General features: G+C 38.2%; 1 protein-coding gene across 8 annotated transcripts in view; it reads left to right on the forward strand.

The window, feature by feature from the left end:
* The window catches only part of dachd (dachshund d), a 112,218-nt gene that overhangs the window by 46,091 nt on the left and 43,479 nt on the right, over positions 1-22,648 (forward strand). For 5 of the 8 annotated variants that reach the window (XM_079619738.1, XM_079619735.1, XM_079619736.1 and 2 more), the window contains exons 2-4: positions 10,821-10,936; positions 19,633-19,665; positions 20,392-20,553. In XM_079619738.1, coding sequence (XP_079475864.1) covers positions 10,821-10,936; positions 19,633-19,665; positions 20,392-20,553 — 311 coding nt within the window. The remainder of the gene's footprint in view (positions 1-10,820; positions 10,937-19,632; positions 19,666-20,391; positions 20,554-22,648) is intronic. The other 3 variants (XM_079619741.1, XM_079619737.1, XM_079619742.1) reach the window with 1 other exon arrangement.

Consider the following 22,648-nt stretch of genomic DNA (forward strand, 5'->3'; position numbering starts at 1 on the left):
GATCTGATAAGGCGTCTACCTGGCTGAGGGTGACAGGTGTGAGAAGGAGAGAGAGAGGGAGAGCTGGTGGCGATAAAGCAACAACAGTTCGATGCAAATAAAGAGAGTGATAAAATCTGAGGCAGCACTGATTAATGCAGGAGCGCCTGTGGAACGGCTGACCTCTTCTGTTAGCGTTCCATTCATGTGCAGGTGTAAGTGACTGAGACAGCCACTTGTGTTGCTATATATCAGGTATCATTGCAGATTCGACTATTTTGCTTCCCTACGACCCTTGTTGAAAACTTCCAGGGACGTTGAAGTTGATGCTGGCGGTTTGTTTAGGGAATAAAAGAGATGATTAGTGGTTTGCAAAGTCGAGAATGTTAGTGTTTCGTATTCGTAATGCGATCACAGCCATAGCATTTCCATGGTGGTCCTGAGCTTTTAAAAAGCATGTTTGATGAGCAGTAAAGGGATAGTTCACCCAAAACATTTTTTTTTCCTCACCCTCATGTTTGTTCATACCCATATGCTGTTTTTTTTCTCTCTCTGTGGAACGGAAAAGGAGATGTTTCCCTTTAAAATTTTCCCATTTGCAATCATTCCACTAGGTTTAGAGTCCATAAATTCTGATTATCCAGTCTAATGTATTGGCCTAGTTTCATGTTTCAGTTTCAAGTCTGTCCTTTCAGTGTACAGTAGTTTCAATTGAATATCTTTCTAACTATGATCAATTGACCAGTTATATGCTTCGATCTTTTAGTCAGTTTGCACAAAGATTGCATAGTAAAATGGAAGAGCTTTACCTGCCAGCATTCCATCTAATCAAGCCGAATAAAGCTGCAAAGTCAGGGGGCCTAATCTGAGCGTAGTGTGTTATTGTTAGTGCGGAGACCTCGGTTTGTTATCAGGCCCTTGTTTTCTCTGCTGGCCACCACCTCAGCAAAGTAATCAATGAGGCATGTGCTGCTATCGCACGGAAAGAAATGAAAAATAAACCACTGATAATCCTTCAGTTAAAAGGTTATTCAGGCTGATAAAAGCTATTTTGCTAATTTATTTACACTTTGCTCCGGTGAGATAAAGAAAGGGAACAATTAGGGAATTCTAGGTGAGAGATTTGAAAAGGGCAATGACATTGGGTTAATATTTTATAAGGCCTGATTGGCGGGCTACTGGAGGAGTCTGTATTTACAGAAGCAGAGATGCTGTGATTTGTCCGCTTGTTTTGGTTGACTGCAAGTAAATGGAATAAATATCTTCATCTTTACCTTTCCCAATGACAAACAAAAGGAAGACGGGAAAGGTTAATTGCTCCATTTGAGGCGAATCAAAAAGGAATGTTCTTTCTGTAAACCTGAGCGAGACATGTATTGACTCCTGGATAACGTTTCATCAGCCGACAGCAAAATGTGTCTCCATTAGGTCCAGAGGTCTACAAACCTGTCTGAAAAATACTGACCAAATATATTCTGTGTGCTTCTCAAATTTGTGTTTTTTTTTTAAAAGTTGCCAGTCACCGCCAGCATTTTTCCATCAACACCCCCAAAGCTTTCACAGTCCTAAACTTTTTCCTGGGGTCGACATTTCGTTTGGTAACATTAGGCAGTTTTGATTTATATGCTTTTTAATGTTGATGATCGCATTATTTTACATACATGTATGCATCTGCTTTGCTATCGCTAGTTTCGGCTTCTTCTTCTCTGTGTTTTTATCAGGAGATTCTGCACTCTTTCATAAGATGCCTAATAGCGCCCCCAGCCATATATGAGTGAAAACACGGAAAGCCGTCAAGGTCTGTCAATGGTGGGGAAGCGTTGTCTCATAAATGACCATTTTTTGTTAAACTGCTTTTATTAAATCTTAACTAGGTAAATTGTACCTAGTTAAGGTTGGGGTGGGGGACAAAACAGTTCAAAAGATATTTTGAGGAAAAAAAATATATTTTTATTAAATAACATTTGAAAAGCCTGTATAAACTGAACACCAAAAAACAATATTAACTATGCAAATTATTAACAATATACCCAAGTAAAATAAATGATATAGCCACAGCTATAACACTTCTGTTTTCTTTGTAATAAAATACTGTTGAAAAACAAAAAGTAAAAAAAGTAAAGTCCATAGTGGAGATGATTCGAGTTGAAAATTCTTCTTCAATCAATCTTACATTTACAAAGAAAATTAAATGGTAACTGTTTTTTCACACTGAGGTAACTGAGGCTTACTGTCTGTGCTGTAAACCACAAATCAAGTAAGTATACATTAAACAAATAAACAACTTCTTTCTCTTAAAGGGATACTCCACCGTCTTTTCATATTAAACTATGTTATTCTCTTAACTAAGACGAGTTGATACATACCTCTCTCGTCTCAGTGCGTGCAACTTTGAAACTTTGTTCACTCATTGAATTCAATATGGGCCAAGCAGAGAAGCTACCAAACACCTCCACGTTTTCCCTATTTAAATACAGTTACTCGCGTAGAGTAACTCGACCTAGGACGGTGACACAAAACAAAACGTTGCGCTTTTCTAAGCGTGTAAAATGGATAGCTATATTGTATGGCGGAATACCATAGCAAGTGCTTATGAGCACTTCGACTTGGCGGAGTAATATCTTCACTCGTGAAAAAACCTCTCACCGGCCCCCGCTCCCTCTAGTGAAGATATTACTCTGCCAAGTCGAAGTGCTCATAAGCACTTGCTATGGTATTCCGCCATACAATATAGTTATCCATTTTACACGCTTAGAAAAGCGCAACGTTTTGTTTTGTGTCACCGTCCTAGGTCGAGTTACACTACGCGAGTAACTGTATTTAAATGGGGAAAACGTGGAGGTGTTTGGTAGCTGACTTAATAGTATTAGGAGGGTCCGCGATCTCTGGATTGTTTGCCATGATATTTCCTCACATTCTTCAACTAGCTTGCGTGACGCGTCACATGATTGGAAAGCTTAAGGTAGCACACGTAATTGGAGGACGCTTTTTATAATGTCTACGAATTTTATAATGTTTACTTCAAATAATAGGCTACTAATAATACTAATAGTAATTTAAAGATGTGGTAGCATTGGATCTGGACAGGAAGGATAACTCTGGGAGCTGGAAGGGGTGTGTCGCGAATCGCGATTCTGCCTTCTCACATCGCGATACAGGTTCGTGGACCTGCGTATCGCGATTTCGATTTAATATCGCATATCGTTACAGCCTTAGTCTGACTGCATTACCTAGCGTTTTCACAGTTCCTTAGTTTTTCCTAGTTTCTCAGTTCCTGGACTCCCTGCCTGTATCTGGTTTTCCCGTTTGCCTTGCCCCTGTGTTGTACTTCTGCTGTATTGGACTGCTTACCTGGACTCTGACCCTCTGCCTGTGTACTCGTTGTGTTATCTGGATCTTCCTCTCATTAAAGCCTGAATTTGGATCTCCACTGTCTGCGTCCTCGAGCAGTTCATGACAGAATACTGAGCCACTACTGATCCAGCGGCTGAGAGAGACACGGACCTCGTCATGGATCCCACAGCGCAGATCGTAAGCCTCCGTCAAGGGGAACGTCCTCAAGGTTTTTGTGACCGATTTTTTGAAGCTCTCTCGTCAGTCCTATTTAGATGATTTCTGTTTAATGATGTTCTTTCGGGGAGGACTGTCTGAACCGCTCGGCTCTGCTCTACCGTTTCCAAGTTCAAGCTGGACTCTAACCCAATATATTGACCTGGCCCTTTCCATGGGCGGTTCGCTTTTTACTGTGGATTTTTTGGAACTTTTACTTCACAGAAAGCCCGACGATTCGCCATTGTACACTGAATCCACGCATCAATTGTCTCCCGGTGAAGCAGCGCTTCGTAAGGGGTCCGCCGTATCCACGCAACATGTGAATCCCGACGTTCGGACACTTCACGTGAGCTCAGTTGTATTCCTGCCTCAAGGGTTTTCTACTGAGTCTGAGCGCGTGCCAACCAAACCCACGCTTCACGTCAGCCCAGCCGAGACCGCGCTCGATGAACCAGAGCTTCACGTCAGCCTCGACGAACCAAGTGAGCCGAGTGAATCGAGTGAGCCGAGTGAATCGAGTGAGCCGAGTGAGTCAAGAGAATCGAGTGAGTCAAGTGAATTAAGTGAATCCAGTGAGTCAATTGCCATGTCTAGTGAGTCAAGTGTCGTGTCCAGGAATGGATCAAGCCCAGTGAAGCGCCGTCGCAGGAGAAGGACTCGTTGGGCTCGCCAGGCTCCGGAGGGCGTTCCCAGACTCCTCGCCCTGCCGGCCCCGCCTCTGCGCCTCGCCCTGCCGGCCCCGCCTCTGCGCCTCACCTTACCTGCGCCTCTCAAGCTTCGGGAGCCTTTTCCAGTGGCTGTTCCCAGCCTGGAGGCCTTAGCCTTAGATTTCCCCAAGTATTTTTTTGGGGGGGGCCGTAGGTACCCTGTGAGGGCCATGGAGGCGGCGACTACATGGACCTTTGCACGACCATCTGAGCTTACCATGTCACTGGTCCTGTCCAGCCCTGTGCTCCCTACATCTTGGTCCCCTGTTAAGTGTACTCTGCCCTGGTCCTGTGTCAAGTGTGCTCTGCCCTGGTCCCCTGCCAAGTGTGCTCCACCCTGGCTCCTGATTATGCTTTATGTCTTTCACCTGGTTTTGATTATGCTTGTTAGCTTCTATGATTTAAGCCTTGGTTTTCCTTTGTGTCTTGGCTCAGTATTGTATGTGTCTGACTGCATTACCTAGCGTTTTCCCAGTTCCTTAGTGTTTCCTAGTTTCTCAGTTCCCTGGACTCCCTGCCTGTATCTGGTTTTCCCGTTTGCCTTGCCCCTGTATTGTACTTCTGCTGTATTGGACTGCTTACCTGGACTCTGACCCTCTGCCTGTGTACTCATTGTGTTATCTGGATCTTCCTCTCATTAAAGCCTGCATTTGGATCTCCACTGTCTGCGTCCTCGAGCAGTTCATGACAGTGTTCACGTGTGACATTTTTTTGTGTGATTTAGCCAATGACTTGGAAGAAAGAAATGTCTTGGGATCTACTGTTTATGAAACAGATTATAAACAAATAATAAGAAACAACATATGAGAGGTTGAATTCAGTTATTTGCTGACTTTTGTATTGTGGAAGTGAGATGGCCATATGTTTTGTGGGTTTAATCTGATTGTGGTGGGATGGAGGAGATCATGTTCCAGTGTGAACTCCTGGGTCAACATGGACCAAGTCCATTAAAGGAAGCATGGTTCAGGGAAAGTTCACTCTTATTTTCTTTTCGCCATGAATGCAAAACAAAATGAGAATTCCAACATTTGTTACAAATTTGCCACTTTTTGGCCAAGGGCAAATGGCGTCTATAAAAGATCCTAAGTTTGGATACAGGATCTGTTATTAACTAGTATGAGCAATAAAGAGGGATTGCTAGGTGATTATTTGGTTTTTTTTTGTGCTGAAAAGTTAATGCAATAAAGCAGAACACACACACACATATACTGTATACATGTTCAGGTAAACATTATTCGTGCCATGAGAAAATGTGCTCTTTTTATTTAATTTTATCAACATTATACTCGGACGCTCTTAATATGTAAAACTAAAACTCTTTAGTTGAAGTACTTATTAGACCATTTAAACCTCCCTTTTCCCACATCCTTTGAGGCTAGAGGGTCAACCTAAATACCCCACCTCCCATAATTTGCACCCTGGTTGTAACCCTCTTCATTAATAACTGGTTGGCTGTGTCTGCATTGCATTTTGCAGCTAATTTCAAATGTTTACCTTCTGAGTAATACAAACCAGCTTTATCTAATAAATGAATGCAAGCAAACATTGCGTTTTCCCTCTAGGGGTGAAAATCTTGTTTATTTGAATTTGTCAGCAAAACGTCACGGATAGCCTTGCTTCTACCATTGTGTGGAAAAATATCCTCCAAAAAAAATGAAAAGGAAAAAGGATGTAACTAAGTTTGGTAGTGGTGACATCCAGTAGTGGAGTGCACAGGGCATATCTCAGACACAAGTGGATCTCATGAACCATTGTTGTGCTCTAATAGCCTACTTTTGAGGACTTTTTGTGCTGGGCTATTTAAGGACTCAGCATCCAGCACATGACAAATTGTACTTGTTCTTTTGTGAAGGTCCAGCTCTTGTTCTCCCTCCGTCCTCAGTGGCCCCATAATCGCTGTTTACAGAAGCGACAAACAGCAGAGAATGCTCATGCATATCTCAGCTAAATGACTGCAGTGTCCTCTTGAACATATGAGCACAGGCCGTGCTGTTTTAAGTGAAAACCTTCCACGCTGTCGCATGATGGGAAATCAGTTTTAAACACTTGATGTGATTCAGTTTAGTTTCCAACTTGTTTTTCAAAATGCTATCTGCTGTCATAAATTAAATGCAAGCAATTGACCAAACACACACACACGCACGCACACAAACGCTGTTTTATGGGGACTTTCCATTGGCACAATGATTTTTATACTGTGAAAACTGTGTTTTACCAGGCCACACACACACACACACACACACACACACACACACACACACACACACACACACACACACAAGCGCAGAACAAAATAATGTAATGCAGTTTGTTTGGGCAGGTGTGAATCCAGTAATCGCACTCCATGCGCACCAAAAGCGGACCAAACGGTACGCTTTAAAACGAACTCTGGAGCGGTTTGTTTGTGGTGAGAACGTGATCAGACCTCGAAAAGACCCAACTGCTAAAGAACTGCGCATTTGTGGACTAAACCGGCTGCTGTAGTCAGCGGCGCTGTGTATGAGGACTAATGTTTGTTGACAGTTTGCACTTTTAGCATGGCAGCTCGTGGACAAACTTGGAGTTGTGACTTGTAAGGAGGTGCGGAGCCTCATAGACATTTGGTCTGATGACCATATTAGGTCCCAACTTTCAAAACTCACAAAAACAGCGAAATCTTCGCTTTGTTTAGCAAACAGCTCATGGAAAGGGAGTTTCATAGATTCTGTTGGAATTTTACCGCACGTTAATTTTGACTAATCGAAGTGCAGTTATGGATATACGTTAAAGACACAACTGGCCAACGAGTGATGTGGATGTTGTCACGTGACATTCGTTTCATCAACTCATCAACTGATTCGGACCAGAGCAATATGTGTGGTGTGAAAAGGAACCAAAACGCCTGAAAAATGCTACAAAGTATAATTTTTCGCCCCTTGGTCCGGACCAAATGAACCATGTAAAAGCACCCTTAGAAAAAAATAAGATTGTTGACTGTCTGCCTAATATCTGCTAACACTTTATTTTGATGGTCCCCCAACAGACATACTGGCTATTGACTGTAAGTAAATGTATTGTCATTTTGTTATTGTCATGTCATGCTGATATTGTCAACTTATTCTACTAACTCTACTAACCCAAACCCTAACCTAACTGTCTACAGTGTTAGTTGACTAAAAACTGTCATCATTTACTCAAGCTCCTGTTGTTTCAAACCTGTATGACTTAAATTTTTCTTGATTTGGAATACAAAAGACGAAATTTTAAAGAATATACTTTTCCATACAATTGTAATGAATGGAGACTGGAGCTCAAAAGGAGCTTCAAAATGAGGCAGAGGCTCCATAAAAGGAACATAAAAGTATCCTATATTACTCTTTTGCTATAGATCTGTAAGTGAACGGAAAAATATAATTATTCAATTGAACTGAAGAACTGGATCAGTCTGATTCATGAGCGATGCATTCAGACTGCTTTTGTGAACTGGTTCAATCAGTTCAGTGAAAAGATCTGACTCAAAAGAATGATTTGTTCATGTATTGGATGCTGCAGTCTGTTCCTCACACAATGGTATTGTGTGGCTTCAAAAAATGAGTACTGTGAATTTTAAGACTTTTATGCAGCTTTTTTCAATGTATAACACCTTTTTGTTCAGCAAAAGAAAGTCAGTCATACAGGTTTAGAATGACATGAAAGTGCGTAAATGAAAAAAAATTAATGAAAAAAAGGTGAACTGTCCTGTTAAATATTATTGTTAAGTTAAAATATTGCTGCTACAGCATATAAACAGCCATTGATCTCCTCTTCGACTCTAAACTACCTTGGTCAGATATGGTGTAAACACTCCGTGAGCAGATCCCACCACAGCTCGCAGGCTAAACGTCTGCTTTGTTCACAATCCCCTGCTCTTCCTGGAGCTAAAGTTGATGTGACATTTTGTCCATTTTTTTGTCCAAGTTTTTTTCTGCTTTTGGCATTGTTGAGGGAGGAGGGAGGAAGGCTTTTACCATCACATGCCGTCTGTTGAGGTCTTTCATAAATAATTCAGCTCAGTACATTGAAAGTGATGACAGCAAAACTGTCATGCAATCTCCCTCATAAGATCAAAGAGGTGTTTCTATAGGACGAGGAATTCCATTTAAGGGCATTCTCTGGGTCGGCCATGTGATTGTTTGTTGCCGGGTTTTTAGCTCTCTTGTGACAAACTCTGATACAGTGCAAGTGATAGTTCTTCCAAAAATTTAAATGGTTTTATTATTTACTCTCCCTCGTGTCGTTCCAATCCAGCATAGCTGACTTTCTTCTGTTGAATGCTCAAGAAGTTTAGCATAATGTCAAGCCTGTAAAATGACAAAAAGCTTCAGAAACTGAAGTCAGATTTATGTGAGGAAAAGATGGAAATTTGAGTGGTTATTTAGGCTACTGATAATCTTCACATTTGCATATATTAAAATATGGCATTGTCACGTCACAATGTCATTGCTTCTTGTTACCAATTGCAACTTGCCAAATGTGAATATGGAAATTTGATATGACAAATTTAATGCTTTTTTTTTTTTTTTTTTGCTTGACAGCCCCATTCCATGTTCACTTTCATTGAATGAAAAAGTAAGGGTTTGAAACAACATGAAGAATATTTTTCTGCAAATTCTTCTTCTAAAATAACTTAAGTTCATTTCAAATTAAGAGATTAGCATACTAACATCAAATAGAACAGCAATAAATAATTTGATAAATGCCAATTATGCACAGAAGGGATACTGCAAAGCTGAATTAGAAAGATTCCTAAAGATGAACCTAAAATAAGTGTGAAATCCCTGCTGGAACATTTATATGAGGTATGAAGTAGATGATGTCTCTATTTCCGTTGCGTGATGCGATGTGGAAATGATTCTGTCACATCTGAACAGGCTGATATGGTTCAAACTCCTTACAGTGTGAATGGCCCCAGGCCTGACTATATCGAGTGCTGCTCTTTCTCATGGCTAAAACTCTGAGCATGGAGTTTATGGCCTCTTCTGTTTTTAGTGTGCGAAGTAAAGAATTTCCGTTTCAATTTCATGCCTGTCAGGGATAAAACATGATAAAACGCAATGAAATGCTGCTCATCTGCTCAGTCTGTAAATGGACTAAACTGATGCACATGACAGAATTTGGTGGTACATGAATAAGTGAGTTTTTTGGCCTTGGGTCATATTGAACTCTTCTGCTTTTTTTTTTTTGGCCATGAAAATGAGGCCCTGTTTAGTCACTGGAAAAGCAGAGAACGAATCCTTGAGTTAATGAAGGTCTCTTTCAATCATGTCCTGATATGCCATTGTAACGCAAGTGCTGTGAAATATAGGCAATGCCCTGAACATTAGATTTTCTCTCTGGTAACAACCAAAAGCAAAACCATTTATTTATTTATTTATTTATTTGCCATTTTAACTGTTAACATTAGGTGGCACATAAATATTGGTTGGTTGGTTGGTTGGTTGGTTGGTTGGTTGGTTGTTTGGTTGGTTGGTTGCTTCTTACAGTGTTTGATTTAATGATGAACATGAATGGAGGGTCTTGTGCATCAGTAACTAGGATGTGCGGTTGTCATTGAAACAATGCTACATAATAGGTTTGCATATACAGTATCACAGTTGACGAACTCATCGTATTTTGATATGTAGTTAGTTTTGAAAAAGTACAGAGGACGGAATCACATTTTTTTTGTAAAAGGTCATGAGAAATATCCTCATTGGCTGAAGCGCCCTTGGTAACAACCACAATTGTATTAGGGATGCTCTCTGTAAATAAATATTTCTGTGAGATTACGCAAGCTTTTTTTTTTTGTTGTTGCCGAAATTAGAGTGGAAAAATGCACAAATGAACATAACATTGTAATGTGTGAAAAATATCTGACAATCAGCTCGGAGGGTCGTTTCTCCCCCCCCCCCCTCCGTCGGATTTGTCAATTGTTGCGTCATTAATCATTGTGTGATCTTGGTCACTCATTTCAAGTAATAAAAGTTTCAATCATAAACGCACAACAGGTCTGAGTCACTCAGTCACACCAGCTTCCAGCTACGACTCCTATTAAATCAAGCAAGCAGAACGTTTCCTAAGGCAGCCTTTTTTCTTTTTAATTTCTTAAAGAACCGTAGAAGATCATTCATTACTAGAACTACACATATTTGGTTTTTAAAAGTCTCATAAATCAATAGTGGGCTGACTGCAATAATTATAACAAGTTAACATGTAATTTCCAGGCTGAAAGCCGCATGGCCGGATTTTAGCATATGCAAACGAGGTAATTCAAATAGTGTAGGGATATTAATACAGAAGGGCAGGTAACGAGGTGCGGGTCATGAATTATGCATCAAAAAGTGGTTGATCTTCAATAAAGGAAATGAATTCACTGTGTAATCTAATTAGTTATGGAGGTCTATTATGTCGAGCAGCAAAAAGCAACTGTCCTTGAAAAGGAATTTATTTACAGTACATGTTAGCTCTTCGGAATGGAATTGCGTTCTGGTCCGAATGTTAACGGCAACCTCTGTCCCTCACCCCTCCCCTTCTCTCTCCACTTCCCTCTACCTCCCCCTTTCCGCCACTTCACTTCTGTTTTAGCTCAAGACCCGGGAGGCCTCCGAAACGGACCCAGAGTGTGACATCGCCGGAGAACCCTCACATCATGCCGCACTCTGTGCCAGGCCTCATGTCGCCGGGAATCATTCCCCCCACAGGTAACTCACGCAGACCTCCTCCCACGCCCCGGCCCGTTCTCGTAGCGACCCGCTGCACATCCGTTAAATGGCACACTGCAAAATCTGACAGCCCTCATCCAAACTACCAGCCAGAACCATTGACCGTTCCCGCCGACCCCCCTCCCTTCCCAGCAAGCTCCCCCTGTGCAACCACAGCTCCAGAATAAATTGGAGTGGAGAGTTGTTCTCTTCCAGATTATTATAGTGGATGCTGCATTCTGCCTTGAGTGGATTTTAATTAGCCCGATTAAATCCACTTCACTGCTAAATGTACATAGGCCGTCGTGATGTTAAAGTAAGCTTATCGCCACAAGAATCAACAACAACCGTTTGTGCCTTCAGTTGGCCTGGAGCAACTCTTATGCTTTTGTTCTATTTATGGCTAGTTTTCATTGTAGCAGCTTTGAAGTCACGAGAAAGATCCTGATTTACATATCGTGCTCTCGGTTGTTCTGCCATCTTTTAATTACACACACGCATTCGGTTATGGTTCACTCCTTGTTAATGTACAGTTAACTTAAATCTCTCTTGTGGATTCTTGAGCAATTATTGAACACAGACATATAGTTATCATTTTTAAACCAAACCATTTGTTTGTGTTATTTTTTTTTTCATTGCAAAGTTTGATATTTTCTGTCCTATAGGACACATTATTTTGCTGTCACACAACAAGCTAACAATAAATCTTCAGACAAGCAGACTTGATGACTTACATTTACAAGCATTTACTTTATCGAATGCAACTAAGCTATGCATTTTATCTGTATGCGTGTTCCCTAGAAATATAACTTAATATTTGGGCATTGTTATCACAAACACTGACCAGTCATCTTTTTTAATCATGTGGTAAGAGTTATATAATGTTAGAATGTTAAATCTTTCCACGCCATTGACGGAAATTTCCGTCTTTCCGTGTTTTCACTGTTACAGTAGGGGGCGCTATTACACATCTTCTGAAAGAGTGCTGAATATCCTAAATAAAACACATGTGAAGAAGCAGCAGAAACAAGCTATAGAATTTGTAAGCAGATGCATATGTAAAATCATCAACATTAAACAGCATAAAAAGCTAAACTGACTAATATTACTGAATGAAATGTCGACCCAGGAAATGTTATAGGACTGTGAAAGCTTTGGTGGTGTTAATGGACTCAGTCTACTCCATATGTTTTGATCATCATTCTAAATCCGATCTAGAAGTCTTTGACAAAAACGCGTTTTTCTCAGCTTTTTTTATTAAACTTTCCCACATTCAAGTGTTGATTAAAAAGAAATGGATGAAGCTAGAATAAAACGTTTTTGATTTTGTTTAAAAGCAGAGGATCCATTCTTTCTTCTGACGTTTTGCATGTTTAGATATTCATACAACAAAATATTCTGGGGGCCATGAAACTTTTGTGAATATGATCAAAAATGCTACTTTTTTTCAAAAACGCTGTCGGGGAAAGAGTTAAGTGCACCTGGGAAACTCATACCTCTGTTTCAGCCACTGTTTTAGTCCCGAATTCAAATCGGAAACATAACGCGGAAAAAAAAAAATATATTGTTAACAATAAACCCAAATAAATACATTTGAACTACACTGAATTTAAAACTATGAAAAGTATACATTTCTATGACTTATTTATACATTGTATGAATTTAAAAGTTAACTATGAAAAGTGTACATTTCTATTACTTATTTATACATTGTATCAAAATTAAATATTTGTTACATAATGCAAACCCTGAATTGTGAATGTTCCGTACATTGATCAAAAATGATTCATTATAACTCACTACAGACTTTCTTTCATTCACTGATCTATATTTAGGTTATAGATATATCTTATTATATTATATTATATATACTGTTTTTCTACTATTTTTCAAGTCGACATGCCCCTTCCAACGTCATAACTATGTAACTCGTGTATCATCTAGAATTCCCAGTTTCCCACTTGTAAATATGACTTTCCTGTGCTTGTAATTTTGAAAATTACAACTTTACGTGAAGGCACATAAATTAAAGTTATTATAAAGTGATATCTTTAATGAATTGTTAAGAAATATATGTAAATTATATTTAGTCTGTATTTTAATTTTAATTTACCAGCACATTTCAGTATGTCACAATGTATTTGGCCACCACTCTTTTGGAACATCTCAAACACAACACTTAAAAAAAAATTTTTTATTATTATTTTCAGCTTATACTGTAGCTCAAACAATAGAGCAATAGCAACACCAAAGTCATGGGTCCAGTTTACAGGGAACGCATTCAAACGTGTAACTTGAATGGAGTGCTGCTTTGAATAAAAGTGTCTGTCAAATGCTTATGTAAAAACTTGAATCGAACGAGGCACTAAACTAAAAAAGTTTATGCACTAACCTTATTTATTTCCTTTATTTTATTTATTTTGCAATCCGATATGCAATCTGATATTTCTGAGGAGGAAACTATTGAAATTCCAGCTTGACAACAGAACTGGTCATCTTGAATGATGCCGCTGAAGCATTAGAGAAACATTCTGTTTGGGAAACTGCGTCCAACTGCCCCTTTACAGTGTTCCTACGCAGTATGGAATTTGATTTGAGGAATTTGTAGACCTAAAGTAGACCTAATGCCTTGAAATATGAAAAGACAAATATTGAACACTTTTTTTTTTTTTTTTACAAAACCAGTCTTTTTTATAGACCCTGAAAGTGGCAAATGCCATCAGCCCATTTCGCGTCATGGTTTCTCCACCGTCACAAAGGATGCGTTAAATTGGACATTAGGCCTTGAGATGGTAGTGACGCACAAAGAAAATTGTAATGCGTAAACATGCAAAAAATTCCCACGCGCATGTGAATAGTTTCTTGAGGGCACAAAAAAAGTTTCTCGTGTGCATGCAAAAATCATTTTATTATTTTATTCTAGTGGCTCTGTATGTTGTCACTTCGAAATCAATGAGAAAAACCCCAGAGAAAATAAAAATATTTACAGATGACTACTATATATCCAATATAAAGCTGAACACGATGCTGTATGAACCATTTATGTTAAATATGGTCTGAAAATCTACAGAGAGGTTTGAAAATGTGAGTCTGGAAAAGTATGGAATTTTGAAATGGAAAATGTGTAGGAAGTAACCCTGCCTTTATGTTTGAGTGAGGTCAGCCTATCAGTGTCTTGTTTAGGTACATGAACTTAAAGGCCAGTGGGAGAGCCCAGGATGAGAGTTTTCTCTTATTTAGTTCTGAGAAACCATGACAAAAACCCTTTGATATCCAGGCCTTTAAACCATGAGAGAGGCTCTGATCTTGACATTTTGGTTGGAACATCTGAAGAAAAGTAACATTTTATACAATCAAGTTTGTAAGGGTCTTCGGTTGTTTGATGAAGCGGCATACAATGAGTAGATGCAATGAGATTTGCTCGCATTCGGTTCTTGGATCCCAGTTATCTTGACCAGCACCAGGATTGGGAGAGCGAAAGTAGACAACAGCTCAATACAGCATGAAGTGGTCGTTTTTGTTGTTGTTGTTGATGTAACTTCATCATAAAAGAGTGTATTTGTAATGTTGGCAAATGTTCAGGGCCTTTGTGCACAACGCTGTTAACGCAGCACTTGAGATGTTTTCCTTCCAGTTGCATGTCATTTAGCACCACAGTTACACTGCTAGAATAGAGACATTTTTATCTCACTGTTGGTCTCGGAAATATTGTATGAAATATAAATTAAATCTTACAGGTCGTTTGCTCTGGGTTTGACAGAAATACTATTTATAATATGACATTATTTACATATATACTACCATTCAAAAGTCTGTGGTTAGTAAGATGGTTTTTTTTAAAAACTTAATACATTCAGCAAGAATGTAATATACTGATCGAAAGTGACAGTAACATATTTATAATGTTACAAAAGGTTTCTATTTCAAACAAATGCTGTTATTTTGAAGTTTATATTCATCCTGAAATTTTTTTTATCACAGTTAAAAAATTTTTTTTTTTTTAATATAGCATAACTGTTTTCAACATTGATATTAATGAGAAATGTTCTTAAAAAAGGAAGTCATTATATTAGAATGATTTCTGATAGATCATGTGACACTGGAGACTGGAGATATTATGCAAAACAATCAGCTTTGCCAGGAACAAATTCCATTTAAAAAATATATTGAAATAGAAAAAACATAAATATATTTGTGTATGCAGTGTTTGTTTATATATATATATATATATATATATATATATATATATATATATTAGTGCTGGGCAAAGATTAATCGCTTCCAAAATAAAAGTTTGTGTTTACATAATATATGTGTGTGTACTGTGTATGATTATTTTGTATATATAAACACACAGACATGCATGTATATATTTTAGAAAAATGTGTAAAAAAAAAATTATACACAGTACACACACATATATTATGTAAAAACAAACTTTTATTTTGGATGCGATTAATCTTTGCCCAGCACTAATATATATATATATATATATATATATATATATATATATATATATATATATATATATATGTACTATAGACACTTTGTCAAATGTATATATATATATATATATATATATATATATATATATATATATATATATATATATATATATATATATATATATATATATATATATATATATGTACTATAGACACTTTGTCAAATGTATATATATATATATATATATATATATATATATATATATATATATATATATATATATATATATATATATATATATATATATATATACTGTAGACACTTTGTCAAATGTAGTGAACAGTGTTTTACAGCTATTCAGGTAATGGCATCAGAGTATCATTCCATCAGTCTGTCATTAGGTGGACACAATCAACTAGAAATGCAGCAAGACTGGGAGAATAGACACAAAAAGAGGTTAATGAAACATGAGGCCTTCACGCAGATGCAAGATTACACTGTCATAAACAGATCAGTCAACTCTAATGTGACTCTCCTCAACCGAGTGTCGGCAGCTTATAATTGATGTGCTGTATTTGGCTCCAATGCAGACGGAACAATTCAGATGCATTAATTCACCCAGTCCTCATTGGCACAACCTCAGCTTTGTGTGTGCGATCCGTCCTCAATAGTCACTGAAACAGAGCTCATTTCTGCAAATATACTGAGTAAATAGTCACATTTAGCCTTGATCTCTATTAGCGCGCAACATAGAGTCAGTAGATAAGCACTTTCTTATCATAAGCATGGCTAAGTCACTCTTTGTGTACTGATGTGAAGTTAATCTGATCTTAATTTAATTACACTATTAGTGGAAGGAGGCACATACATTTCTTATTTGTTATAAGAATGTTCTGACATTGAGCAGGTATGGGGCAGCCCGCATGTTAATTAATAATGAACATTCTGACAATATTCAGAGGCATGACAGCGTTAAGCCAGTCTGCTGCTGGTTCCTTTGCATATTAATAGATCCTTCATTATTATTTAATATGACAGCTGCTCCAAGGGCTACGATCAGACCCCATCTCTATTATTTGCTGTTTTGTGCGCAGTATGACAGTACCAAGTGATTCTTTATTTGTCCCCTCCCCACGCCCCCGTCTTGCGCCCCGTCTGCCCGCTCATTCTCTTTCATGCTCGGCTGTTTATATGTGGCTGAAGAGATCCTTGTGTCTGTGAAAAAAAAAAACAGACATGTGGGTCTGAATCTAAAGGTGACTTTCAAAAGTCGAAACATTGCGATCTGCTATTGGTGCTTGGCATACTAATGAATGCTAATTGAAGAAGGAGTGGGTTGCTCGTTGTGATGCTCAGACGTGCACGGGCACTACGAGTGGACTTGTTGCTGATGTGAAGAACAGTTTGTGGACGGGTACTCTGATGTAGATGTTACAGTCAAACCCCCTTGTAGCCCATGATGGATGTTATTTGTGATCTAATGAACTAAACTATCTCTCTGGAACAATAGTGAATGATAATGTAGAAGAGGACCCATAAACGTGAAAGCAGTTGCTCGTGAATGCTTGTAGGTGTAGCAGTGGCTCTCAACTGGTTTTTGACTGCTTCAGGACCCTGATTTTACATTTTACGTCAAGTAGTGGTTCAGTGCAGTACCAGAATGGTTTAAAAATCTCATAAAAAGTAAAAAAAAACACATTTATTTATTTCCATAATAATACATTTCACAGTTGTTATTTATGATTTTATTATCTAATTATATATTATCTCCAAAACATGGTTGGCACTTACCATGTTTATCCTCACTGTGAGTAAACCCATATTTAATGTGGTTTGGGTTTCATCTAATTTTTGATTTTGAAGATTGATTGATTCATTTTATTATTATTATTACTATTATTATTCAGTATTTGACTGATACAATCAATCTGTCCTAAATTCTGAAGTTTAATTGGTATTTTGCCTTTAACTACAGCATTTGACAAAACTATCATAACTACGTACAACAAATGTTTAGTAGTAGCAGCATATGTATATTTTCCTTGCAGTCGTTGACTTTACCATTTTTGGGTCACAATCCACCAGCTGGGAGCCACTGGTCTGTATTGTAATAGGCTAATTAAGCAGGAAATTGTGTTAAGCTGTTTATTGATAACATACCTGCAGGACATTACGTATCACCATGTCCATTTTAGTTGATAAATGAATATGATGGATGTTTAATGCATTATTGAAGTGCTTAATTGTTGAAGTAAAAATTCTGGTGAAAGCAACTCAAGTGCCTGACTTTTCACACAAGCAACCTGAAGGAGATTTTTTTTTTTTTTTCTCTCCAGGTCTCTTCTACACATACATCTCATTTAGAAAACAGTTGACTCTCTCCCATTAGACGCAAATGAAGATTGACCTTCGGTGCGACTGGAGGCCATATTTATTATGAGTGGAGGGGGGGGGAGTAGATCCCCTCCTGCAGCTGTAGGGCATGAATATACAACAGCAAACGAGAGCGGCCACTCCGACACTGTGTATACGATACATCAATATGGTACTGATGTACTTTAAAATGCAAACAAGCCTAGAAAGCCGGTGGCATGCAGTGTTGCTCACACCATCTGCCTGTCTGCTGCTGGGGAGGCAAGGTGGCGTATTAAAGCCACATGTTCAATATCTTTCTTTTTCCCGTTCTCGTCGCGCTCAGGAAAGGAGACAGTGGCCAAATGGCCGCAGTCGAGTCATGTCAGTGATAGTGACACTTTAGTGATGATGAATTTGCCAATTGGCTTCCCTCACGCGGGGAATGAGCGTATCACTGATTGGTACATAAGAGGAGTTTTAATTTTTAAATACTGACTGCATCTTTTTAATACGTTTGTTAAAAAGCGATACATATAATGTCTGTCAATTTAGCGACAAATGACGGGCCTATGTGTAATGATATCGAAAGAAAACATAATAGTTGACCCGTAACGTAAAGTAATTTTTGTATTGCCTATTCAGTGTTTTATTTATCTTCCACCTATAATTTTGAAGATATTTTGGGGTTATTTTCTTCCATATTAATATGCAGTTCATTAATTGGCATATCTTGAAATTATTGGACTCATTTTAAATGAATTAAGATGATAATAATCATTAAATATGCAGGATACCGATCTGTTTAAATGAAAATTCAGTTATGACAGTTGTGACATTAAGTTACGATATTTAATATTTTGTGGTGTCATGACGTTTCTCAGCCCCTATCCCAGAATCCACTTTGCCTCATAAATGAGGTTATTGTACTGTAACCATTTTCAATACACTGTACGTACAAAATGAGACTGCGTTCACAGGATTCACTGAACAACGCTGGAAAAAAAGCTCAGCTTTGATTCATCCATTCACATCGTTTCATTAATCTTCATTCATGGATTCAAGGTCTCTTTCAAGGATCCTCCTTTTACTTTCTGCGAGTCTTTCAGGTGTTTTGTCATTGAAAAAGAGTAAATGACAGCGAGTCAGTTCTTTATCCAATCTCTCCATCTCCACTGTGCTCCTTTTAAACAAATCAAACAATGGAAAAAGAAATGTATTATTGCCACTGGAGCCAAAAGACTTTGAATTGCAGCGTTCCGCTTCATTCAGAGGGAATGACAATGGATTTGCCGTTTAATGTTCGTGTGTTTGAGATGTTACAGACAGTTGTGTGTGTATGTGTGCATATTTGAGCCCCTCTTCTTCGGTTTCCCACTGTTACAGACTGTTTGTTTTCACTTTGTCGTACATCCCCACCCGTTTATTTACAAACAGAAACCATGGCAACATGTCAGTCCTGATATGTTCTCCTGACTCCATCTGTCACCATCAAAGCTCAACGGCGTCATCTTTGCATTTAGAGAGAAAAAGAGATGGAAATCAGAGAAGACGTACATGACAGTGAGGCTTCCAGCTGAAAATGTTGCATCAGTCCAATGGGGCCAGCTGTGTAATCAAAAACAGCAAAGCTACTGTCGGTGATGGGATGCAAATGATCTGCTCTAGTTAAGACGCAGTGCTAGACTGAGTTAGGCTAGTGATGGGAGAAAAGACTATGTCAAACTGTTATAGAGTGAAAAGCAGTTTTCCCCCCTCCTTTCTGAGGTAAAGCCCTACTCCAAGTAATGTGTGATTTCAGAAACATGAGTGTAAAATTGTTATTTTGCCTTATTACATAATGTATTGATATTGGATATTTAATTATGCATGTTTATTTCCTCTATTTTTACATTTAGATTACCTTTGCGGTCATTTGATGCTCACTAAAGGTAATTTTTAAACACAATAGGATACATTTATGATGTTATCTTTAGCAAATCTCAAAATGAATATCGATTTTTATTTTATTTTATTTTTACATTTATTTTTTAGACACAATATTATTTTACAGTACAGCCAAACATTTGGGGTCAGTACAATTTTTCTTCACAACTTTTATTCAGAAAAACAAACAGTGAAAACTGTAATTTTGTGAAATATTATTACAATTTAGAATAACTTTTTTTATTTTGTTATATATAAATGTAAATATAAATGTAATTTATTTCTGTGTTGGCACAGCTGAATTTTCAGCAGCCATTATTCCAGTCTTTAGTGTCACATGATCCTTCAGAAATCATTCTTATATGCTGACTTTGTGCTCAATAAACATGATAAAAACAGTTGGGATAAATTTTTTGTGGATTTTTTTTTTTCAGGATTCTTTGATATAGAAAGTTCAAAAGAACGGCATTTATTTGAAATCAAAATCTTTTCCTGCATTATAAGTGTCTTTACTGTCACTTTTTATTAATTTAATGCATCCTATTTCAAATATATGTTTTCCCCTTTAAAATTTGGAACGTGTTGTTCTCATGTTACTGTCTCTTATCCTCCTTGAAATTCCTGCACAATGTCTTTTCTAGAAGCATTTTTTGACCATACCTTTGTTTTAGGTCCATTTGAGCTGAACCCTTATGATGCAGTGACTCCATCTTTTTGTCCTCCATCTACAGGTCTCACAGCCGCTGCTGCAGCCGCTGCGGCCGCCACCAACGCTGCTATTGCAGAGGCCATGAAGGTGAAGAAGATCAAACTGGAGGTGATGAGCAGCTACCATGGTAGCAACAACCAGCACGGGGCCGACTCAGAAAACGGAGACCTCAGCTCTAGTGTGGGTGAGTCACCATCCACCAGCAGCATGACTCACACTGAATGCAGGCCCTGTTAACAGCCGTCTCGCAACCCGTCACAAGTGGTCAGGCAAAGACACATGGGTGTTTACACCTGGGAGTAACATGCTTCTCAAATGTGTCTTCTGCGACTGCTTGTGATCAGATTTTGAGGGGAGGCTTATTTAATAATAAATATTAATAAAGTGGGAAAAAAGAAGAAATTTGTTTGATTCAACAATTTAACCACCATGATCTGTCACTGCATGTTAATATCAGATATGTCGGAAGTCTTGTGCATGAGTATGTCCAAATTTTCAACTAGAAGGTTATTTTCTTTTAAAGCTTTTAAAGTTTAAAATCCTTGTTTTGGCTTGTTTTTGATTGGCACATGAGTTGGTGGGACTCATCAGGGCAGAATGCGATGTGGTCATGTGTTTTACATTTCCTCCACATATAGTTTGAGCATTCGTAAAGTGTTTTGGACCCCTTTTACACCTTTATTTAGTGCTGTCCACTCAGATGACCAGAAACTGACCAGAAGCACTCAAAGCTTTCAATGCCAGTTTGAACAGGGTTTCAAGCTTAAAGGGATAGTTTACCCAGAAATGAGTTGTTCCAAAACTGTATGATTGTCGTTCTTCTACTGAACACAAAGAAGAATATGGGTAACCAAACATGGGCCCAATTGACTTCCATGGTATCAAAAAAAAAAAAAACTATTGAAGTCAATGGGGTCCATCAACTGTTTGGTTACTGACATTCTTCAAAATATCTTATTTTTTGATCAGCAGAAGAAAGAAATTAGGGTGAGTAAATGATTTAATTTTCATCACTTAAAGGGATAGTTCACCCAAAAATGAAAATTCTGTCATTATTTACTGACCCTCTTGTTGTTACAAACCTGTATGACTTTCTTTCTTCTTTGAAACACAAAAGAAGATATTTTGAAGAATTTAACTGTTTACATCCACACAGTAAAAGTCAGTAGATCAAAGGTCCACATTTTTCAAAAAGACACTGAGAAATGTTTTTTTTTTAAGAAATGAAAGTCAGGTTTACAGTTTTGGAACGACAATTTTGAGTGAACTATGCCTTTTAAGAACAAACTGATCTGCTGTTATCAAACTAAACATAATTCATTCTATTTATCTATGCAAAATTCGTAAAATATGTTCTTAAGCTCACTTAAATGCAGATCAAACCATACCAAATCTGTAAGAAAACTAGAAAGCTTTGTGTAATCTTGTTTTGAGCAGTCAGTTTGTTTGGTTGATTCCAAATTCATCATTAGCAGGTAATGCACTTTTAAAGTAGCTACACATCAAATGCATCCATGAGCACTTTATCCCAAAGCTAATAGCTATTAAGCGAGCCGCTAATTCAATTTGGTGAAGAAAATTAGTTTTGAATGTCCCCCGCTCCAATTAATCGTTTCTCAGATACATTCAGATTTTTTCCTCTCTCTCTTTGCAACATTACTTAAAGCCATTTTTTGTGGAAATTACACTGTTATATTAAACCACAAATCCATTACAAATGATTCAGTTACCATAATCCCAGAGCTGAACTGTGCGTGTGTAATTTCCATTGTGAATATCCACCCTGCGTCGAGGATTTCCCAGCTGCATTTGACACTAGGAGTTTTGGCAAAACACGGTGCGCTCTAAGCAGATTTATCGAAAGGAAGCCGCGCAGAGCTGAGGTCATCTAACAGCGAACAGCGGCGGGGGGCCGCGAGGTCACCGAAATAAAGATAAATGCGAATCGGAATAGGCGAGGCTGCGGCAATGGGGCTAATAAGAAACTGTTTTTATCTTTTTACAATTTAAATTGTAACCTTGAGCATGCAGACTCCCTGAAGAATAATAATTCCAGGCCCAGCGGTGAGCGAAGGAGCCGAACTAGAGAGGCATTAGAAGCTCTGAGTGAAATATATGGCTGAGACGCCTCTCCGGCCCATCCACAATCAATTGGATTCTTTTACTTTAATATTTACTCGCAGCGATGAGATGCTAGTCTGCATGGTGATGAACAGTCTACCTCTGGCGTTTGAAGGTGACCTGTCACCGCGTATGGACAAATCTCTCGCTCGCAGAAA

Source organism: Phoxinus phoxinus (assembly GCF_949152265.1).
Source record: "Phoxinus phoxinus genome assembly, chromosome: 7".
Classification (NCBI taxonomy): Eukaryota; Metazoa; Chordata; class Actinopteri; order Cypriniformes; family Leuciscidae; genus Phoxinus; species Phoxinus phoxinus.